A 22,294-nucleotide genomic window follows, 5' to 3' on the forward strand; every position below is an offset into this window, starting at 1 on the left:
TGGCACCTGACAGTGTGTGGAGAATTCATTATGGTCAGAGCTTTTCAACATGCAATAAAAAGCCTTTTAAACCATTCCGATGGGAGGTGATTAACTCTACCAAGTGGCATTATGGGTCTCCTATCTGTTGCTTTCATAAACATAGTTGTAGGTGGAATGTTTTATTATGGGCATAAAAACGTCCCACATGACAATGTATAAGCACATATTGATGTTATATTTCTTTACTGTGCTGCATGCCCCAATCCCCAACCACTCCGAAAAGAAACTACAGGTCTTAATAATTTATGCTCCAAGTTTTAACCAGGATTATCAATGGCAGCTTTTGAGCTTTCTCTTTTGGCAACACTATAGATCATAGTAAAAATGCACCGACAAGCGATGTGTCCGTTTGATTTTTTCCACCTGAATCAGCAGCCCAAACTCCAGACACAGCAGTTTAGGGCAAGCAGCACACTGAAGAATTTAAGTCTAAGCATTTAATCTGTCCTTTCCATAAATTTCTGCTGCTTGTGCTTTATAATGATTCTACCAGAGGAAGTTTATTTATATCGCAGATTTTCAGCATCAGCACATTGAGAGCACAACGGCGATCGCTCAGTCAATAGCTTACAGCCATGTATAATATCACCCCGGAAATCAAAAGCCCATTTGAAGAAAAGAAGCCTCCGATTAAAGTCACTTGAAGACATCAATAACTTGGAACTCGCTAAAGAGAAGTTATAAATATCCAGCCCGCGCATATGCAAATAGGCGTTTGCAGACGCGCGACCGCCCAGCGAGCCCGGGAACCTCCCGTGGTCCCTCCCTCCCCGGAGGCACGTGCGGGGGGGCGGGCCCGGCTACGTCACTGGGGGCGGGTCCTCCCCTCTCCCGGAGGCGGCGCGCCCAAGTCCGCGCGCGGGCACCTGTACCCCAGTCAGCGCGACCGGCTAGGTCTGGGTGTCGTGCTGGGCTTCACGGCCGGCGAGCAGTAGGAACCCAACCTTAAAACCCAAAGCTAGCGCCTTTCTGGGTTGTTTACCACGTGTCAGTTACTGGGTCTAGAGGCACTTTACATCTGCCGCCCTCAGCCATCTTACTGATTCCTTAAGTCATATATACCCAATGGCCACCCCGCCCCCATCGGCTTCATCTCGTCGAGGGGAGGGGAGGAAGCACCCGCGCTTTGAAAAGCCCCCAGCGTGCATGCTTCCTGCTACCCCGCTGAGATGCACGGATTACATTATCGCTTTTTATTCTCCCAGCAACTCTATGGCTGAAGGTCCCCATTTCACAGATGAGAAAAATAGGGTTCAGAGAGAGTCCCTGGCCACTGAGTGGCAGAAGCAAGATTTTAATCAAACTCTGCTTAATTCGCAGCCCCGCATTTATAATTTTAAGTTGCTATAGTTTGTTGTTTCCTGCTTGCCCTAGCTGCTTTCTCAGGGCAGGGCAGGGCCTGCCCAGGGGCCTAGAGAGATTTAGGGGTCATTTGGGAAGGTGAGGCTCAGGGTTCAAGGAGCACCATAAACGGTCGTGCTGTAGACAAAGGGGGGGAATGTGGATGATGGAGGCTGGATAGAGCTGGCTGGGGAGGCAAGCTGGAGGGCTGGCTGGTGGGCCTGCTGGGCAAGATCTTTGCTAGGGGCCCTGGGGTGGGATGGGAGGGGCCAAGGCAAAGCCCAGGCCTTGGATCTGGAGTCAGCTGGGGGCCTGGGCTCTGGACTTGAGGTGGTGAGGGGACCTCAGACCTTCAGGAAGGGAAGGAAGGCAGAATGGACCTATTGGGAGAGGCCGGGGCCCCAGGTGGTGCTGGTGAACTCAATGGCCACAGACCAGAAGCTGCACTACCCCCAGGTAACCCTAGAAATGGCCAAGGCCTACATGGCCAAAGCCCCTGAGAGCACAACCACCCCTCAGGAGAAACTCTGCTCGTTGCCCAGAAGCATGACGTGGTCCTGCACAAGGCAAGGCTCCCTCAGAGAGTGAGTTACCTATGGGCAGTGGGCCGTAATAAGATAATAAGGTTAAACCTTGCCAAAGTAGACAAGAGAAAATGTGACAAAGGGCAGAACATTTGAATTAAGTTATATAAAATCATAGAAGGTGACTGAAAAAGGACAACTTTCTTCAGGATGACTTCTGCCTTAAAAGACACCCTGACTCTGGAGCCACCTCGATGCCTTTACTCAAGCTGTCCCGTCCCCCCAGATTCCCACCCTGTGTCCACAGCACTGCGGTAAGGTTTATGCTTCAGTACTGTGAGCATAATCGATCACTTTCAGCTACACTCGTTCATTCCTTCACTCATTCTATTCACTCGTACATTCAACAAATATTTATTGAGCACCTACCATGTTCCAGGCACTGGGGATACAGCAATGAAGGAAACAGACCCAAAGCCCTGCCCCCACGGAGCACAGATCCTAGAGGATCTTTGCTGACCTCTCTGTCCCTCCTTCTCAAGGGCTGGTGTGGTTCAGCGGACTCTTGAGGGCTGGGCAGCGCAGCCAGGCGGACAGGCATCCTCACTCATGCATTTGGCTGCAGTTGGTCCCAGAGCTCCCAGCAAATGGCTTTTCTGAGCCTCAAGCTGCGCTGACTCATCTTCTCTCTGCCCTTCTTCCTAGCCTGCTGGGGAGGTTGTTTCTTTGGAGATCCTTCCAGGCCAAAGGTCAGTGTGTGTGTGGGGTCTCTACTCCCAGATGGGGAAGACCACATCCTTCCAGATAAATGACCTAGTCCTGGGATGGGGATTATACACCCATGTTCCCCTCTCCCCCTGCTCCAGTGCCAGGAGGACTCCAAGCCCAGCCACAACTACAGCCTGGCAGGGTGGAGGACTGGCCCTCTGATGAACGCGGTCAGAGGCCTTGCACACGTGTGCAGGTGCGTCCGTACAGGTGAAGCCTTCTCAGGAGGGTCTCCTAGATGTATAGAACATTCAGAGCTTGGGCTTCTCTCCTTCCTATTGACTGACCAGGGCAGAGGCTGGCTGGATGCCCCTGATCAACCACCAACTCTCATTCCAGCCCTAGTACTACCTGCCCCCGGGGGAGGAGCTGGATTCCCAGGGGGCTGGAGCCTCAAGGGTTGAGGGCTGGGGGACAGTAACCCGAGATCCTCTCCCCTTTTTGGCAGCAGGAACCAGCTCTTGTTGGGACGGAATGCTCCACTTTCCTGGAATCCTCTGCCCTCCTGGGAACTCTTGGGCAGGCACATACAAACTGTTTTCTATAGTTACTCGGGAGGGCCCTCTGGTTTCTGTTTGGCAGCCACAGGGGTTCTGGGGATGGTTGCTGGGAAACCCTGCTGAGACCACACCTGCCTTTCCCCAAGGAGGATGAGCTGCCTCAGCTCGGGTGGAGGCCCCGGCATGAATCTGAAGAGACGGGGCCAGTGCCGGCTGAGGCAGCAGGCGGCAGGAGCTGGGGCTGACCAGAGCCACACCCGGGGTGGCTGGAGGGGGCAGTAGCCTCCAGTGACGGGGGAGGGAGCTTAGTGAGAAGTGAGGACCACCGAAGGGTTTTGACTAGGGCAGGGCCTGCTCAGACGGGCACTTTAGAGATGCTCTAACTGTAGAGTGGAGAGTAGCAGTGAGGGGGCAGGCCTGGGGCCAGGGGGAGAGGAGGAGGCCGCATGGCCACCCAGGGATCCCTGACGGACGGGTGACAGAGCAGAGCGGGGGAGGTAAACAGACCACACTGAGGCTGACGGGGTGGGCAGGAGGGCCTGGGTGTGGAGGGTCGGGTGGGCTGAGGTTGAAAGGCCCTGGTGAAGAACGGCCGACAGGCCCGAAGTCCTCCTGGAGGTTTGGGGCTCCCCAGCCCTGAGCACAGCTTGGGCCCACGTCTCGGCACCTCCTTGGGCCTGGCTGCACGGCAGCCTGCCTCAGCTACCGTTGGGTCTCCGTGTCCCTGAACCTCTGAGACTCTGCATCCAGCTCCTCATTTCTCACATGGGGAGGCAGAGATTCAGTGCGGGGGTGGGGGGAGGGTGGGGGAGGCTGGACTAGGCTGGAAGCCAGGCCCCTTCTGTGTTGTTCCAGAAAACACACACTTGCTGGGCATCCTCATGGCCAGATCCAGAATTAGGTGCCAAGGATATACCAGTGCATATGGGGCAAAGGGCAAGGCTCTGGGGCCAGACAGTCTGGGTTTCCATCCCAGCTCTGTCCCTGAGCAGTTGGGTAAACATGGGGAAGTTACTTCATGTTTCTGAGCCCAGCTTTCCTCATCTGTAAATAAGTCATAATAGCACCCACTTCAGAGGTTGCTGTAAGAGTTAAACGCGTCAACAGGAGTAATATGCCCAGAAGAGCACCTTCTAAGGGTGACGGGAGGTAATACCATCTATAAGTTCCTAACAGGCTGCTCACGTTGCACACGGCACACCTCCAGGGGGCGCCATTCACCTAGCATCATCATAGATGTCTTTAGTTATTGTGACCGTTTTCTGGTAGGTGGCAGGCAAGGGTATTGAGAAAAGGGTATCTTTAAAAAATTCACATAAAGTTGCTAAATCTAAAGTCACTCACAGTCGAGTGGGGAAGACAGACATGAAAATAGACCATCAAGATGCTCGCTGGTGAGCCGGGCGAGTGAAGTCTGCGCGTGCCGGGGTTAACTGAGGAGAGGATCTGATGGTCCTGAGCTCCTCTGTTTCTGGCTGAGGCTGGTGCCTCAGAGTTCTGACTTGAAGGCTCGGGTGTTGTAGGAACCCCAGCCTCATGGGAGGCCTGAGGCTGAGGACAGCCTTGCTCCCAGGCCCTCCGAACGTCCTGTCCAGACTTTACTGCCACAGGTGAGGCCATGAGGCTATGGCTGCAGCTCTGAGAGGCCCAACTCCCTATCCTCGGCCTCAGATTGTAAATGTTCCTCTCCGCCCGCGTTCAGTTCTGCTGTGGGAAAGGCAGGCGAACACAAAATAAATAACCAGAAGACCTCTGCACACCAGGCTCCCCTGGCTCCACGGTGATTCCTGACTAGCTCATAATTCACCTCCTACATCCCACAGCAAGGCTGGCCCACAGTTCCTGAGGTGGGCCTCCCACCTGGCCCACCTCCCCTGCTGTCAGCCCAGGCAAAACCAAGTCCCTAGCCTCTATCTGTAGAGAGAACATGTGGCCTGGGCTGAGGACACCCCCCGCCCCCACGTCTGCTGCCACCCCTCTAATCAGCCATCAGTGGAGGTCAGACCCTGTCGCCCCCAGACTTAGCAACTTGTGCTGATGGGACATCTTCCCTGGTGACCAGGAGTGAGGGGTGATTTCTGAAAGGGAGGGGCCTTCCTCACAGACCCTCGAAGCTGAGGCTGGGGTTCGGCTCCGGTGGCACAGGCTGTTGAGCCCTGGAAGACAGAGACCCTTATCCCCGTGCTGGCCTTTGTCAGGGAGTGTGGGACCCTCGGCGGGAGTGAGCAGGGGAGGGGAGGGAGGAGGGGTGAGGGGAGGAGAGGCCAAGTGTGAAGGCCAGAGGAAGGGAGATCTGTGGGCCCTGGTTCCAATGGTGATGCCACCTCTACAAACCTCCCCAGGCTCCTCCTGGGCCTTTTACCTCAGAGGCCTGATGATCCCTGAGGGCTTTTGTCTGGCAGCTGAGAGGCCAGGGAAAAAAAATGCATCTTCAGCCTCTTGGCTTCTGCACCTGCCAGAGCCTGGAAGCCTCCAGAAGCAGGACACCCAGGTGACCAAGCAGCTCAGGTGAGCTGATCCGGCCAGTGTGGAGCCCGTCCCCTCCTCAGTGCTCCAGGGGAGCCTGGGCTCTGGGGAAAAGGAGCTGCAGCCAGGCCTGCAGCGGTGTCCTTGAGACCCCACAGAGTCCCCCGCTCGCCCCCAGAGAGGGCCAGTGCATTTTTCCGGCTCTGCTGAGCTCCTTCAAAGATATCAGCACATGGTTAATCTTCCTTCTGTTCAGAAATGCAGGGTAATTTGCTCGAGTGGGGATTTCTGCATATTTATACTAATGTCTGTGTTTAAAGCTTATGAGACAGAGAATTGCTGAGAGATGTCCATTAGCAATATATACAGACTGCAATTATTTCTTTATGGTGTGTGGTTTGACTGCAGAATATTTTATTTCAATGGAAGTAGCAGGCTTTGCCTACTGTGTTTTATGTGCCCAAAGAAATCAGTAAGAACAAAAAAGAAAAGAAAAGAGGCAAGAATAAAAGGAGTGTGACCTTTCAGGATTCTGGGAGCCTTGAATATGCTATTCCAGGAACCGCCTTCGTCCTTGGAATCTAAATGCGCGCACCCAAGTGCGGGGAATTCAGTGCATTTAAGAACGTGCGTGAGCACCTTCCCCAGGACGGAGGCGGAAGCTCGCAATTCATTCACCCTGGATGAGCTGACGGGGGCGGGGGTGCCCTGTCAGAGACAAGCAGGAAGGGGACAAGGGGTGTCCTCAGAGGACCCCACTTCTGACCTCCAGCTCCTTTCCCCCATGTCCACCCCATGGACAGAAGCTAAGAAGGAAAGCAGGTTTTGATTTGAAACAAAATAAGCCTCAAGCTGGAGGTTCACAGACCAAGGCTTTCTGGAATCTGCTTGGAATCTGGTAGAAACCAACTCTTTCCTGGGGTGGGGAGGAGGGAGGAAGAAGGAGCAGGACTGTTTCAGAACCAATGAGCTGAAATTTCCAGCATGTAGGCCAGGAGAGAAGAGCCTTGTTGGGGAGTTTCAGTTAGTGGGGGCCCAGCCTGGGAGAGTGTGGCCGGGAGGCCGGGGAACCCCTCCTCTGCAGCCCCACCTGGTGCTCACCTAGCTCCACCGCAGCGCCCACCCGGCCTCTCCTGTGACTTTTCCACGTGGGTGCCCAAGAGCTTAAGGCAGACAAACGCCCAGCAGGCCTCACAGACAGATCGGAACCCCATGCGCCCTGTAAGAACGCCTCAATTACCAGCCACTGGGAGGGAATCATTGAGCCTAAGGTGGTCCCCAAGATGCAGAAACGGATGCTGTCCTAAAGGGCTTTTTGAATAAGAAAGGCTGGACAAGCCGGGGTGGATGGATGCAGACGGCTGACTTCTGGTTTTGCGCAGCAGCAAACCGGTGTTGACTTTTTCTTGCCTCCTCCTGGGGCCCCAGGGCCTCTCGGCCCTTCCCCTTCTGCCCCCACACCTCTCTGTCCTCCCAGCCGGCCCTCCGCACAGCCGGAGCATCTGGGCAGCCCCAGCGGGGTCGCTGCCCGCCTCCTTCCCGTGGCGCCCTCCATCTCCTGGCCTCCACAAAGCCAGCTTTCATCTGCCGCCTCGACTTACCCTCGGAGGGGAGGCATCATTCTTTCCTGGCCTCAAAATAGTTCCCTGAAGTCAGTGTTGACTTCTCACCGCCTTCTTGCATAGAAATCTTTTCCAAGAGGCTCCGGGGTCCAGGAGAGGGACAGATGGTCCCTTTCTTTTTATAACACAGCCAGTCTTTTGAAGTGAAGAGCTATAAACACAAGTTTTGCCTTCAGCAGATGTTCTGTGGGCACAACAAGTATCACTTTGTGCTCTTCAGCAACTGTGAGCGGTGCTAGCTGGGGAGGAGACTGAAATTGGGCAGAGCATCGGTATGTATCCAGGGGCCCAGGGGTCATGGCGTGACGGGCCCCATTCGGTCTGAGCCAGAACTTGTCTTTCTGCTCAGCCACTTACAGGTCTGTACTTCCTGGGAATGGTGTCTGCTCACCTTCCCTGAGCCCAAGGACCACCCAGCCCAAGACCCACCTGTGCAGTGGCTGTTTCTGAAGGGGTGGCCCTCTACCTGTGCTCTGTGCAGCTCTCCACACGAATCCTAAGGCTGGGTCTAAAGGGTCTAAAAGCTGTGGGCCAGGGCGGCTGCTCTTCAAGAGATCCACGGTTCAGTTTGATCACTTTCTCCCTTGAGCTATTTACCATACGTTGTCCAGTCCCGGTGGCTCTATTGGGGTGATTCAGGCAAGAATGGTCGGTCAGACATATCTGTTGAGCTCCCAAGGAGGTGAAGGCTGTGCTAGATGTCGGTGGGAAGCCAATTCCCGGAGCTCTACCCTGTTGGCTCCTCGTCCACTGGTGACCGACATATGAGGCGTCAGTGACTACTTCTAAATGGGTGTGCTGCTATTTGGTGGACTTCAAAAATTTCGTTCATTTCAAAGGCCATAAGCTCAATTAACAGACCTCATTAACTTCAAGGATGTATCATCTTTGCACGGAACTGGCTCTTTCGTAGGATGACGGGCTCCATTAACTTTATTGCGCTGGTAATACTTTGTATAACGTGTGGGAGATGTAGCGACAGGAAGGGATCTGCTTGACTCTCAAGCTCCAGCGGCTTCTGTGGTGGCCAGTGAATGCCCTGTCTTCGGCTTCCTGAAAGGGCCCGATGTGCCCCGTAATTAACTTTGGGAATTAGGTCCAGCCATCCAGTCACCCATCCATCCACACGACACTTTTGGGGATGAGGAAAGAACCCAAGAATCATCAATTTATATTGAGAAATACCAGACGCATGACTCTCGGGGACATAAGACAGCCAGTGTGGGACTTGCCCATCCTTAGCCCAAACATGCCTAGTGACAATATAGGCTGCAACCGGAGGCTTCAAACTGTGGTGCGGTGGAAAGGGGTGGGCATCAGAGGCACGCAGTTTTGATATGACTCCCTTCCCGTTCTACCACTTATACTTGGGCCTTGATTATATACCCAGGCCTTGATTTTCCACCTATGAATCTGCCTCACAGGACAGCTGCAAGGATTACATAAATACAGAGTGAATAGATGATGAAAATGAAACATCCACTCCCCACTCTGTGCCCTTCTGGAAGGCTGCATCTACCAGCGTTGCCCACCAGCCCCCCTGGAATGGCTGAGACCACGCAGCAGGGCCAGCCTTACAGCCCGGGTTGGTGTCATTACTGCAAACACCCAGGGGGAGGCCACAAGTCTACTCATCCCCTGCCTTCCGGGACGAATGACATTAAGTTAGGAATTCTGGAGTCACTGCCCACACCAAAAAAACCGTGCCTCATAAATAACTGTTGGTTAGTCTAAGAAGGTAATGAATGTCTCCATATAGAAGAAAGACTGAAAATATAGGAATTATTTTTGGATCAATGAGAATTTCTGAAAGCTGCCTGTTCAAATGGCCAGATGGTCCAAGAGCCTTCAGAATCACCACATGGCGGTTCCTCAACTTAGAGACCTGTGAGGTCCTTGGCAACAGGTTCTGGGGTTTGAGCAAGTGTCAGGCATCCTGGGCATGTGAACTGGGCCACTGTGTTCGTCCTCGAAGGTGGTCTGGCCCCTAATGGACAAGCGTGGCTGACCGCTAAAGGCGTTCATGCTTCTAGGAAGGAGCTGGGCTCTTTAAATGGGTCTCAACTTACTGAAATAACCACAGTGTATCAGCAGTTTTGAAAGCCCCCAAGTTCAAAAACAAAAAGCAAAACCACCTAATATTTGTAGAGACCTGGAGGGTGGGACTCTGCTCAGGGGAGCACTAAGCAGGCATTTCCAGGACAAGCCCCCAGCCACGGGGGTGATGGGGTGAGGGCCCGGAGCCCGAGTTACAGAGTTTCCCCCTGTCATCCTTCCCTCTCCTTGCCGGACAACGTCTCCTCCCCGTCACTCCCAGGGCCAACATGGACCTTGCCCCTGTGGTGCCATTATGACGTGGCCCCCCTTTAATTGTGTGGGTGTCTTGTTCCTTCTCTTCCTCCCATTCAGGCCTGGTGGAGCTGCCGGTGAGCACAGCATTCCTGTGGCCCGTGCCGCTTTGATCACAGTGGTCTGGCAGTGTGTGTCCCCTGGGCAGGGCCTGGAGAGGCATGGTGATCAGGCCAATTACAGCCAAGGCAGACACTGGGCCTGTCTCTATGTGGTGTTCAGTCTGCAGGGAGAGAGAAGCTTCTAGGAAGAAGAACTCCTGCAGATGATCCTAGGGGATGGGGGAGGTTTCACAGGGAATTTGCTAGAGGAAGTTTCTTGCGATATCTCAGTGACACCTCTGAACCTCAGTTTCCCCACTTATAACCTGAGGGGGGCCAGTCTCTAAATGAGCTTTAAGGTAATGGCCTACTCTGAAATTCACTATCGTGGTGGAGGAGGGAGGGGACGGGTGGAAGGGAGGGTATGGTGTTGTTGGGAGAGCACAGCTGGGAGGTGGGGCTGCGGTGGGCTGGGCTGAGATACATTTAACACCTAGGCACCAAAGGAAGTAAGTTTGAAAACTCGGTGGAAAGGTTAACTTGCTGCTATGGCCAAGACTGGGGGCAAAAGGGTGCAGGACTGAAGGGGGTTCAGAGGAATGACCAACAATCCCGAGCCTGATGAGAAAGAGGAGGCCCCAAAGGACCAGTGGAGTGGACAGTAGGACTTTTGTGAGATTTTTTTCTGTTCTCTTAATTTGAAAGTGGGAGTGTGTGTGTGCCTGTGTGTGTATGAGTGTGTGTTTTATACAAATAAGTCATGATCATTACAGAAATGTTAGACTATCTGCAGTGTGATGCTCAGGACCAAGGGGGTGACTGTCCCGTGTCGCCGGGTGTCCCTTTAAGAGGCCCTTTGACAAGCTGGAGCATGACCAGGGAGGACACCAGCATGGTAAAGTACCGAAGGACCCATAGGATGGACGGTTGAGGGCACTGGAGATATTTGTAGAAAAGGAAATTCTGCCAGCATCACAAATCTGAAGGGCTGTCATGTAGGACAGGGGCCAGCTTTGCTCTGAGGGCCCCAGAGGGCAGGACCATGGAAGTTACAGGAAGACAGCTCTTGATCATTTAACAGGATAAACCATCTAGCTGTGGGTGGCCGCTGCTTAGTCCCCAGTGGTGGAGGGCGGATTCCTGCTTCCACTAGATGGCTCTGAGATCCCTCCCGGCATGAAGGTTCTATGGAATTAAAAAGTTAACCCCAAATGTGGACGATTCTAATAATGGAAAATAGAGACAGTGCTCACTTAACAGGGAATAGGTGAGCAGCTTGAAGTTAAACTGGTAAAAATGATGATAGTAAGTTTATGAAAAGGTTCAGATAACTATAAACCATTGAAAATATCCATAGTTACATTGTAACTATCTAGTAACTGTGCTGTGGTAAGGGGCTACCGTTTCCATTTGCCAACAAGACTGACGCATAGCCTGTTACAGAATGAATTGTGTCCCCCAAGCCCAAATTGCTATGTTGAAAGCCTCATCCTCAATGTGACTGTATTTAGAGATAGGGCCTTTAAGGAGGTAATTAAGGTTAAATGAGGGCATGGGGATGGGACTCATCCATTACGACCTTATAAGAAGAGATTCCAGGAGCCCACGCACACAGGAAAGGCCACATGTGTACACAGTGACAAGACGGCCATCTACAAGCCAAGGAGAGAGGCCTCACCAGAAACTAACCTGCTGGCGCCCTGATCTTGGACTTCCAGCTTTCAGAACTGTGAGAAAATTAATTTCTGTTGTTTAAGCCACCCAGTCTGCAGGATTCTGTTACGGCAGCCTGAGCTGAGTAATATATAGCCCATGAAATTGGTCCTGCAGAAGGTGGTAAAAAACTAATATGTATTTGCCTGGGATGTGTGTAGACCTGGGTCTGAGACACTGAGCCAAAGCAACATTGAGAGGTCTCCTGGGAGAAGGGACGAAGAGGCATTGAGAGGCCAGTGGGCAAAACCAGACAGTTCACGGCGCTGTGCTTGGTCATCCAAAAGGCTGCAGGGAGACCTAGAAAGTGAAGAACGTTTTCTTGGTGCTGCACCGGAAACGCTTGGGCTTCCCTCTAAGATGTATATTTTTAAAGAGAGGTACACTAAGAAAACAGGCAATGACAACAATTTCAGTAGATGGCAACCTTTTGGCCGTTGTTTTTGTCACGCAATTTACACAATGCTGTGTGTTCCTTACCTACCGTGCTTGTATTATTTTTACCTTTTACAGTTTTAGAATAGTAAGTGTGCTCCTGGATGGAATGCACTTTCAACCGAATGGTCTGAGTCAGGTTTGTGCCTCCGTGTCACGGTTTGGTGTACTGTTACCTCCCCATCACTCAGGGACGGGAGCAGATGCGTCACACCTGCCCAGCTCTCCTCCTCTTGAAACTCATCCCCAGCCTCGAAAACTGAAAAGCCCTAGGGGTCAGCCCAACGGGACATGACTTTCCTAGCAAGAAGGCACATGCTGGCTCTTTGAATAGTGATCGGGCAACAGGAAACTCGCCATTGATGTCTGTTACGATAGGAGAGAGAAAGGTTTACCAAGACTTCCTGGACCCTGGGTGTGCACCGATTCCCCAGTTGGGGGTTAATGGCCCCCAAGCGCTTCCTTCCCAGATGAAAGCCCCTGAAGACCAAGGGGTCTTCACCTTGTAAGACCAGAATGGCCTTGGGGACTGAGGAAATGGACTCTCGCCCAAGATCCTGGGTCCTTATAGCGCCATCACTGATGGGGGTGTGGGGGGCTAAAGAGAAGAGCCAGGCAGCCCGAGGAAAGCCCAGGCTGTCTCGACTTTATGTGTCAAGGGTTCAGAGAATGGACTTCACAGGCATAAATCGGTATAAACCACAAGCTGAATCTGTCTCCGATCAGGACGAGCCCTGAGAACCATTTGAGTAGAAGCGTGTGAGTGTAACTCTGTGGTAGAGAAGTCACAAGTCTGAGTCCCTGGCACGTATCTCAAACATCCTTCCTAAGATCTGGCATTTGCAGTACTACCTGCCTTCTGCTTGTCTCCTCTGCATCATTCTAACTGCCTCTAGAGGCCCAGTCCACACTGGCCTCTCTTTTCCAGCCCCTTAGCTCTTTTTACTGCCCTCACCCCCAACGGCCCCCTCAAGTGGAGTTCGGGCTCCTCCAGGGAGACCTCCATCCCTCCCAGCGCTCGGCGTGGTGTCTGGAACACTGTGGGCGTCACCACAGGGCCTCAGCTTCAGTAGGAGCTGAGACCTGTACGGGGCATGCAGCTGGCACACTGCCTCACATCTTTTTTTTTTTTTGTGGTACGCGGGCCTCTCACTGTTGTGGCCTCTCCCGTTGCGGAGCACAGGCTTCGGATGCACAGGCTCAGCGGCCATGGCTCACGGGCCCAGCCGCTCCGCGGCATGTGGGGGTCTTCCTGGACCGGGGCACGAACCTGCGTCCCCTGCATCGGCAGGCGGACTCTCAACCACTGTGCCACCAGGGAAGCCCTGCCTCACATCTTTTGCCCGGGAGAAGCCAAGTGTGTACTCTGCACACAGTAGGTGCCTAATATTACACATCACTTGCTCAATAAATGCCTGGTGGTGCAGCATGGAGGGCGGTAACATGGCTCAAGCCTGTCAGTGGCTTCTGACTGTCAGTGGTCTAGAACCTAGTGGTCATCCCTGCTGGTGTCTGCTTGGGCCACCACTCCTGAGAGAAGACAAGGCTTGGGACCAGGGCAGCTGGCTTCCTACTGTGGGTCAGCACCATTTCCTGAAACCTCTGGAAAGGAAATGCTCCCTCCCTTTGCTCCCATTTGAAGAGCCCCCTCATTGCAATCGGCATCTGGACTCCTCTGGCCCTGCCTGTCAGATAGTTGGGGCCGGAGTGGGATTTCTGAACCGGAAGTTGCTCAGCGGAGCTTTGGGGCTGAAAGCCCATGTGCCACTCCCAGCTCAGTGAGGAGAGGGCCCAGGGAGCCTCGCTCTGCCTGTGCCCTGCTGAGCAGTGGGGTCTGGAGAGGGACATACACAGGCTGGGGCTCACGGGCCACTTCCTGCTCCAGGCATGACACGATCTCTGGGTGGTCTAGCCGCTTTGCTGCATCTTTCCGCTTGCCTGGTTCATTCATTGTCAAATGATCTGTTAACAAAACTGTTAAGCCCTGGACAACGCTCCAATTAATGATTAACAAACCCCTCGAGGACAGAGCCCTGTGAAGGGAAGGAGGGCCTTCCAAGGCAGGCTGGGGGCAGGTACCATCCACGCGAGGAGGGAAGACCTCGTGTAGACGGACTTTCAAATTCCATAGGCTCCGAGACACCTATTTCCTGGGGGAGAGTGTGTGTTGGCTTGGGGGCAGGAAAGGGGAAAGTTAGGGTGATGGTGGGACTGGGGGTTTGGTTCCAGATCTGTGTTGAGTGTTATGTCAGCCAGATCTGGGAGATTATTTTGAACAATGCTGCTTTAAAAATAACAGAGATCCCGAGCCAAAGGGGCTTCAGACAGTATCCCCCACCCCCCAAAACCCCAGGATCCAGGATTCTTTAGAATTTACAGTAATGGTAGTGATAACAACAGCTAACATTATTGTGAGCACGCTATGTGTCAGGCTCTGTGTTAAGACTTTACATACATTATTAAATCCTTACAGCACATCTAAGAAGATGGCGCTATTATTATCTCTATGTTACAGATAACTTAGAGGCTTAGCGATACCAGGTTTCTAGCCAAGTTCATTGGGTTAGTGGGTAGTGGAGTTTCAATTCTACCCAAGCATTCTGGTGCAGAACCCGGGCTCCTGGCCACTTTCCATGCTTCCAGCCATATGCTCCTAACCCCCTCTTCACCTGCAGCCTTGGTTGGTTGGTCTGCACGAGTGACATAATTCTATTTGTCCCATCTATTGATATGGCCATGGAGGAGGACCCCTGCAATATCCTTGGCACCCCAATATCAAACTGAATGTCAAAGGATGCTGAGAGCCCCTGTGGGTAGTTAAGAGGAGCCCTCCCAAGACAAATAGCTCCTGGAATTAGGGGGAAGTTCCCAGCAATGGGCTGGTTCCTTCTGGTTGTGACTGTGATGGTGGAGGATTGTAAAATGATGTGACGAGAGAAGGCAATTTTCTTTTGTACAAAGTGGACCTCCGGGAACTAGGTACTTCGAACATTGTGATGTTAGCACAACATCCTAAGACTCTGGAAGGCAAAGTGGTTTTGGGCTTTTTCACATTACCCTGGGCCCCTAAAGGGCCATGGACACTGAAAGATGGTTCTGGTACCAGGAATGAAAATAATCATAGCAAATACCTTTATAGCAATTACAAAGTACTAAGGGCTTTATGTCAAATAACTCGCTTAATCCTCACGACAGTAAGAAGCAGATTCTATTGTTATCCCCTCGACATAGATGAGGAAACTGAAGCAGAGTTTTAGATCCCATGTGCTCCAGGGGTAGGTATTTTGGTGGAGGTGCTTGGCTACAGGAGGAACTTTGAAATAGATGGACTTCTGTTCCCAGAAGTGTGGGACAAGTACGGGGGGGAGTGACCATGAAGCTGCAGAATGAAGTCTCCCACTGACTTTCCTATATGCCCGGACCCTCAAATACTAACCTGCTTTCACCACACAAAGGGAGGAGGTGGCTGGAGAGAAGTCAGGGAACCTCGCTGGATAATTCCCAGCCCAGTGCTCTATGCCTTCATTCCCGAACTCTTCTTGAGCATCCTTTAGTGCCAGGCACTGGCTTGGATACTGGGGGTGGAATGGGATGGAGTCTGTGCCTGCCCGCGACCCAGGGGCTCGCAGTCTAGCTGGGAGAATGGGCCAGGCAAACTGTACTGCAGACGCTCGGCCAGAGCACAGCTGGACAGGAGAGAACCCAGGCCGTGGAGCGGCTACAGGGCAGCCTGCAAGCAGAAGGGTGAGAGCCGAAGTGGGGGAGGGCAGGCAGGAGCCGGATCCTGAAGCACCATGTCAAGGGCTGGGTTCTGTCCTGAGAGCAGTGGGGCTGTTGGAGTCATTCACCAGGGAGTGACAGGACCAAACCTGTGTTTTGGAAAGACCACTCTGGCTGCAGCATGGACTCTGGATGGGAGGGGTTGTACTGTGGGTCTGGTGATGCAGGCCTGGAGTGATGGCGGCCTGAAAGGAGGCGTGGGGTGGGGGTGGAAAGGAGAGGACCGTCCAGAGGAGGCAGAAGCAAAGGCGTTTCCAGACTCCCTGCGTACGGGCACGAGGACAACCACAGGCTTTGACTCCGGACTCCTGCCTGGATTCATGGTGTCATTTCTGAGACAGACACAGGGAGAGCAGCTCTGTGGCAAGATGATTTCGGTTTGGACATTTTGTGTCTCTGGGCTAACCACGTGTGGGCAAACAGCGTTATCATGCATCCCCAGCTTCTTCTAGAATGTTTATTGAGGGAGCAGTGTGCCCTGGCACGTCAGAGGCTGGCGCAGGGAGAGGTGAGATCTGTGCTGGGTGCCGGGGCTGGGGGAAGCAGTCCTGCATCCCCCAGCCAGGAAGGTGACTCATCCCACTTCCTTTTAGGGACGGGGACATGGCATTTCCATTAAGCAGCTTGACCAGTGGCTGCCAGCCCTGTGAACAAACTTGGGCTTCTTCCATCTCCTCTGCACTGGGGAGAGGCCCCTGCTTTCTGCCCCTTCACCAGCTTCTCTCTCTGCTGAACTCCCCGGACCTGGGGCTTGTGTCGGCAGGAGTAACTGTTTTGATGTCAAGTGGGTATAGTGTCATGTACGGTCAAGCCCACGATCTCATTCAGTCCTCCTCGATGCCTGATGATGGTGGTACTGTCATCACATTTTCAAGATGATGAAAGGAAGGCTCAGAGAGGTCAGAAGACTTGCCCCAGTCACACAGCTGTTCACTCTGTCTCAAAGTATCTTTACCAGATCTTGTCTTTGCCACTTGTGGAGGCCAGGGCAGCTGCTGTCCAAGCAGAAGGTGGCATGAGGACAGACAGAGTTCCGCAGGGTGGAGGTCCAGGGGCAAGGGTGGGATACGAGGAAATGCAAAACCCACTGGGAGGGGCTACACACACCCCACCGCATGACTCCCCAGCCCTGAGAATCCTCGTGGTCCCTCACCCTGGGCCTGTGAAATCTAAAGTCAGAAGAGACAAGCCTCTTCACTTCTGGTCAACTTGGACTTTGCTTTTCGGTCCAGAAGCAAGAGGGAGCAGGTGCATCCTGGCTTCTCTTTCCCTGACATGCAGGTGAAAATAGCCTTTCTGCAGCTCACCACTAGGCCTAGTGTCTGGGGCTTTAGAGGGTCTCTGGCCACCCTCCTGGCCACCAAAAATCCTTTGTGGAAGAAGGTAGGGGCTAGAAAGAATGACGTCAACAGCCTGCACCTCTGCTGTGACACACAGCTGGGCTCATGTGGTACCAGTGCAGTGACACTGGACTTCGACGGCTCACGAGGTCTGATGCTGGCCACCAACTCCGCCCATGGATTAGCCCAGGGGTTCCGACGCAACAAGACCAACGGCTCAGGTATTTTATAACAGGATTCAAGTGGAACTAAATCTTTGTTCCCCTCTTATCACTTTGTACACATAAAATCTATTTTAATCAGCTTTCAATATATAATCTAAAAAGAAATCCTACAGATTCCTCCCACCCCCAAACTGTTCTTGGAGAAAGAAAGGTTTATCTTGTAAGTTTCTTAAGAAAAATCCGTGTGTGCTCATTGCATTGAAATAACACTCATTACAGTGAGCTGCATGCAAGCCCGGCTTCTCTAGTCAAAGGTGAGAGACAATTGCTTGACCTATTGCAAATCAAAAAGCATTTCCACACCACCTTTATTTTTCAACTGGTTAAGTTTTAAATGAAAGCCCCGGCGCCCTTTCTTGGTAAGGCAGACTAACAGAGCCCCAACTGAAATTTCAGCTCAGTCGATGGGAAGATAATTACAAGAAACAAAATGTGAAGTTTAAAATCAGGGCACTAATGAAGTCTAAAAATACCAGTGGCCCCATCCTTCTGGCTGGCTAGACCTTTTCTTCATGGAGGGGATCTCTTCATAATTACTCAGCCCCGCGAGAGGCCAGGTTGTCATGTCAAACAATAGTACGAAAAATCACGGGACTTTAATGAGCTAGATCTCAAGGAGTTCTATGGTGGATCTTATTATAATGCTGGGCAAGCTTTCAAACAGAGAACAGGAGAAAAGGAAAGTTCTTTTTCTTTTTTTTTTTCTTAAGTAGATTTCTGACTAGTGTTGATGCTGTCACGCAGGGCCTCCAGGTTCCCCCTCCGAGCCAGCTGCCTGTCATTTTGGAGTGTGAAATCAATTGGGCTTCGGAGATGTAAAATCCCTAGGGGCAAAATTAAAAGTGACCCAAATCCAAACCCACGTGGTCTTGTCAGGAAGATGAGTCTCACATAGCAAGTTTCAAAGGTTTGGTTTCAAAATTCAGGTTTCTTATTTAAAAAAATATGCAGTTGTTTGACATTAGATCTGACAGACAAATTATAGCTTTAGCAATAAAGGCTTTTAAGATTAGAAATGAAAGGAGAAATTACCTAAAAAAAAAAAGACAAAACCCACCCAGGCTTGAGTTGGGAGGCATTTGTGTGTGCATGCTTCATTGTCTTTCTTCACCGCAAATATAAGGGGATAAATCAGCTGATGAGGGCCATAAGTAGAGAAGCAAGTTCAATGTAATTTCTGGGGAAACAACCAGCTCACCGGAAACCTATGAAAATCGGCATGATGGGTGGGTCACTGGGTCACCGGCTGGAACTGGGGGAATCTAGCTAGGTCACCGGAAGGCGGGGCTGTGAACACTTTCTAGGCCCACACCATCCCTGGCCCTCATCTGGTGCTGAATATACACCATAGGGGCTGGAAGAACACACCCCACCCGGGGCCCCCTCTTTACTCCCCACTGTGTGTGGGCTCAGGCCCGCGATAGAGGATGGTTCACGCCGTCTGATGATGTTACAGGTGTGGCTCTGTAAGGGCCTGCAGGCCCAGCGCCAACAGGGGCGCGGCAGGGACCTGCCTCTACCACCGATATCTTCTTGATCTTAGGGACGCAGATGCTTAACAGGGATCAGATGTGCCGATGCCTGGCAGCTTCCAGGAGGTGGATCCCAGCTCCGTGCTAAGCCCTAAACCAGGGAGCAGCCCCGGCTGGGCCAGTTACCTTTTTACACAGAACTCCTTTTCCTAGGCGCATGCCTGACATTGACAAGTAAGCAAGACCTTTGCTCAGTCCTAGGAGGCCCCCTGGGATGCGGCAGTGGGACGGGGTGGGGAGAGGGAAGCCCACCCAGTGCCTCAGGCTTTGGCACAGCTTTAGGAACAGCCGGGACACCCAGTGCCCAGTGTCAGAGTTGGTGGCATATAAACTGGGAGTGAGTTTTTGTTTAAAGGGGGAGGGAGCTTAACCAAAACAATTCAAACAAACAAACAAAAAATCAATTTAGTCAATTTTTTTTTAAAAAAAGATCTTAAAGCAAGAGTTTACCAAAATGTAGATGTAATTTCCTATAATTTTGTCATTTAAAACTAGTGTTGATTTCCCAAACAAAGGCAGTCAAGGGCACAATCAGATTGGGAATTAAACCCGTCAGAGATCTAGACATGGCTTTGGTGGTGTTGGGACGCTTGACAAGGCCTGGAAGTTGCTGGAAGGGATAAAGATAGAGAGCAGGCTGGACAAGCATGGCTGGTTGGAGTCCTTGCTCTGCTAAGACTCTGCTTTGCAGGTGTCCCCACCCCCAACTCTGCCATCTCAAGCGGTTGTAAGTAGGGAGGCTGAGAAGTCATGCCCGAGATCCACATCTCCTAGACCATCTACTCCCCTTTCAAAGGAGGCCTGGATGCCCAGCAGGGCAGACCACCTGTTAAGTATCCTCTTGCCCGCACCCAGATCCAGGGCTCGCTGGCCCCCCTCTCCATTCAGCGGGAGGAGAGGCCCGGCTGACTGGACCTGGAGGGGATAGACAAGCCTGGGGCAGATAAGCCCCACCAGCCTCAGCCTCCCACTCCCCTTCTCATCCCAGCTGGCCAGATCCCTTAGACAGTCGTCAGGAGTGAGGCTGGTTTGCTGGAGCCCTTTGCACTGACCCTCCGGCCGGCGCCCAACCTAAGACCACATCCTGGTGTCCTCCTTCCCCTGGCTCTGTTCTCGAGGATCTGCCTTGGAGCTCCCCTGAATGAAAACTGCCCTGGGCTCGGGGAAGGGGGGTTAAACGAAGGCCAAGGCCGGAGGTGCTCTTTCTTGGGGCCTCACAGAACCAACATTCAGCTGGCTCAGGATGGTCTGGGCGTGGCTCCTGGGCCTTACCTCATGCCCCTGAGCTGCTCTCACCCCACGACATGGCAGTAGATGTTTTCCGGGGTGGGGACGGGGGACACAGACAGCTCATGTTCTGACTGTCCTCGTGAGTGGAAATGGAGAAGGCCCCCAAAGGGACTGTTCTAAGGGAGCCCTGAGAGGGGCAGAGGATGCCTGCTTGTTCTGCACGTGGCCTGGCCTCGGGTCGGAGGGGAGAATGGCCCGGGGCTCGGGCTGAAGGCGGAAGGCCCTGGACTTGGCAGGCTCTCCCCTCCCCTCCGCTTCCTACGCACTCATGTTTCCCCGCCTTCCTTGTCCTGCCCTCCACCTTCCCCTCTGCCTCCTTGGGCTGAGGCCAGGCTGCCTTTGGCAGGGAGCCTGGATTGAAACCAGTGAGAGACTGCTGGGGAGCACGGAAGCCAGGAACCAGACTCCCGTCCGCGCCGTGGTAGTGACCGTACAGGGAAGCACAGATGAGGGCACGCAGGAGCGTGTGGGCAGCAGGACTTACCTTTGGGGTGCCCGGGATCGGTGAACTCATACTTCCCCACGCCGATGGTCCGTAGCATCTGCAGCCCGTGGGCCGAGTCTGACGTGGGGGGCCCATTGGTGGTAGGGGCACCGCTGGGGAGAGTGGCAGACGGCTGGGCCGGCGGCGGTGGAGGCAGCAGGGGCCCTGCCATGTGGCCATTGCCCACAGTGGTGGGTCCTGGGCGGGCCACCTGCCCGACGCCGGGCAGCGTGGAAACAGCCAGGGGCTGCGGGCTGGCGTACAGGGCCTGGGCGGGCATGTTGACCACCACGCTGCTCAGCGGCTGAGAGGGCGGCTGTGGGAGTGAGTAGTGGCCTGGCATCAGCGGGAGCTGGGGCCCCACGTGGGGAGGCAGTGAAGGGGTCACCCCAATGACCGGCGCCTGGACGTTCACAGCCGGGCTGAAGGTGGGAGGCTGGGCCACTCCGTAGGAGTGTGCGATCAGGGCAGACTGGCTCCCGGCGGCCACTGTGGTCACCCACGGCCCTGTGCCTGCAAGGGAGATGGAAGAAATGTCACCCACCGGTTACATCTTCACTCAACAAACACCGACTGCCCCCGGCCCTGGGCCGAGTGCCGGCGTCACAGAGGTGAACAAGAGGCCTGTGTCCGGGAGCTCATGGACTAAGAATCCGTGGTTACAGTGGCACGAAATAAGTGCTTTAGGAGTAGATCAACATGGCTTTGGGGTCTCAGAGTGGGGACCATAACCTGCCAGGGAGAGGCTGAGAAGCGGCAAAGTAGAGAGGAGAAAGTAGAGACCTTCCAAGAGACCTGGATTCACATCTTAGCTCTGCCACTTACTACCTAAGAGCCCTAGGCAGGTCGCTTATCATCTTTGAGACTCATTCTTTCTTTCTGTCAAATGGAACTAGCAACACCCACCTCATAGGTCTCCCGGGAAGAACTGAATGATGAAGATGTATTTGACAAAAACTCCCCAAATTAGCAGAATGTCTGGCATGCGTTACATGTTCCATAGATGTGGGTGTTTTTCCTTCCTTTCTGGAGAATCACTGTCTGAGAAAGGTGGGGAGAAATCTGGATTGTGAAGATAGTAGGTGTTTGCTGGGCAAAAGGAGAGGGCCAGAGCCTGGAGCCCTGCAAAGGTTCTGTGGCGCAGGAAGGGAGAGCCAGGGGTGGGGGCAGTGGGGGCGGCTGGCGGGAGCTGCTCTCACGGCTTTGCTGGGGGGCCAGGGTTTGTCCTAAGCAACTTCTGCATGGCTAGCCCTGGGGGAAACAAGAGAAGTCCATTTTGGCTGAACAAAGGGGTCAGTCACACCTCCTGAGACCCCAGTTTAAGATGCAAAGCCAGCTGTGCCCAGACCAGGCAGAGCAGGGCCCTCTGAGCTCAGCTGACGTGGAGGTGACCCAAGTGGGCTTGTGAGTGAAGCTGGAAGATGCTGTGACTGGGAAGGTCAGTCTGGGTCACCTCTGATGAATAAGTCTGGGTCTAGGACTCTGTCTTCTGAAGGCCACCTTGATTGTCATGATGCCTGGAGTGGTGGCGTAGTCCGAGGAAGGAGAGTGGGAACCAAGGGGTACTCAGGGCCACCAGCTCCAGAGGCTAGAAGGTGGGGCTTGGAGCTCTCTCACAGAAGTACAATTTCGAGGCAGGGCAGGAGCCAGGATGGTGGGGTGACTCCCTAACCACCCATGGGTACTGTCTCTGAGGAGTTGTCCAAAGGGGGAGCCACTTGGCATGATGGTGGAGAGCCAGGCTTGGCTTGGCATATTAGTCCCGGGTCTGCCCTCACTAGCTGAGTGACCTTAGAGCAAAGCCTTCCCCGAGTAGTTTCCTCATCTGCAGTGGGACAATAAT

The 22,294-nt window shown here is 53.3% G+C and overlaps 1 protein-coding gene across 1 annotated transcript in view; it reads right to left on the reverse strand.

Moving 5' to 3' along the window:
* The window catches only part of KLHL29 (kelch like family member 29), a 312,454-nt gene that overhangs the window by 43,491 nt on the left and 246,669 nt on the right, over positions 1–22,294 (reverse strand). The window contains exon 5 of the mRNA XM_065891320.1: positions 20,452–20,964. Coding sequence (XP_065747392.1) covers positions 20,452–20,964 — 513 coding nt within the window. The remainder of the gene's footprint in view (positions 1–20,451; positions 20,965–22,294) is intronic.

The sequence above is a fragment of the Phocoena phocoena genome, chromosome 14, assembly GCF_963924675.1.
Source record: "Phocoena phocoena chromosome 14, mPhoPho1.1, whole genome shotgun sequence".
Classification (NCBI taxonomy): Eukaryota; Metazoa; Chordata; class Mammalia; order Artiodactyla; family Phocoenidae; genus Phocoena; species Phocoena phocoena.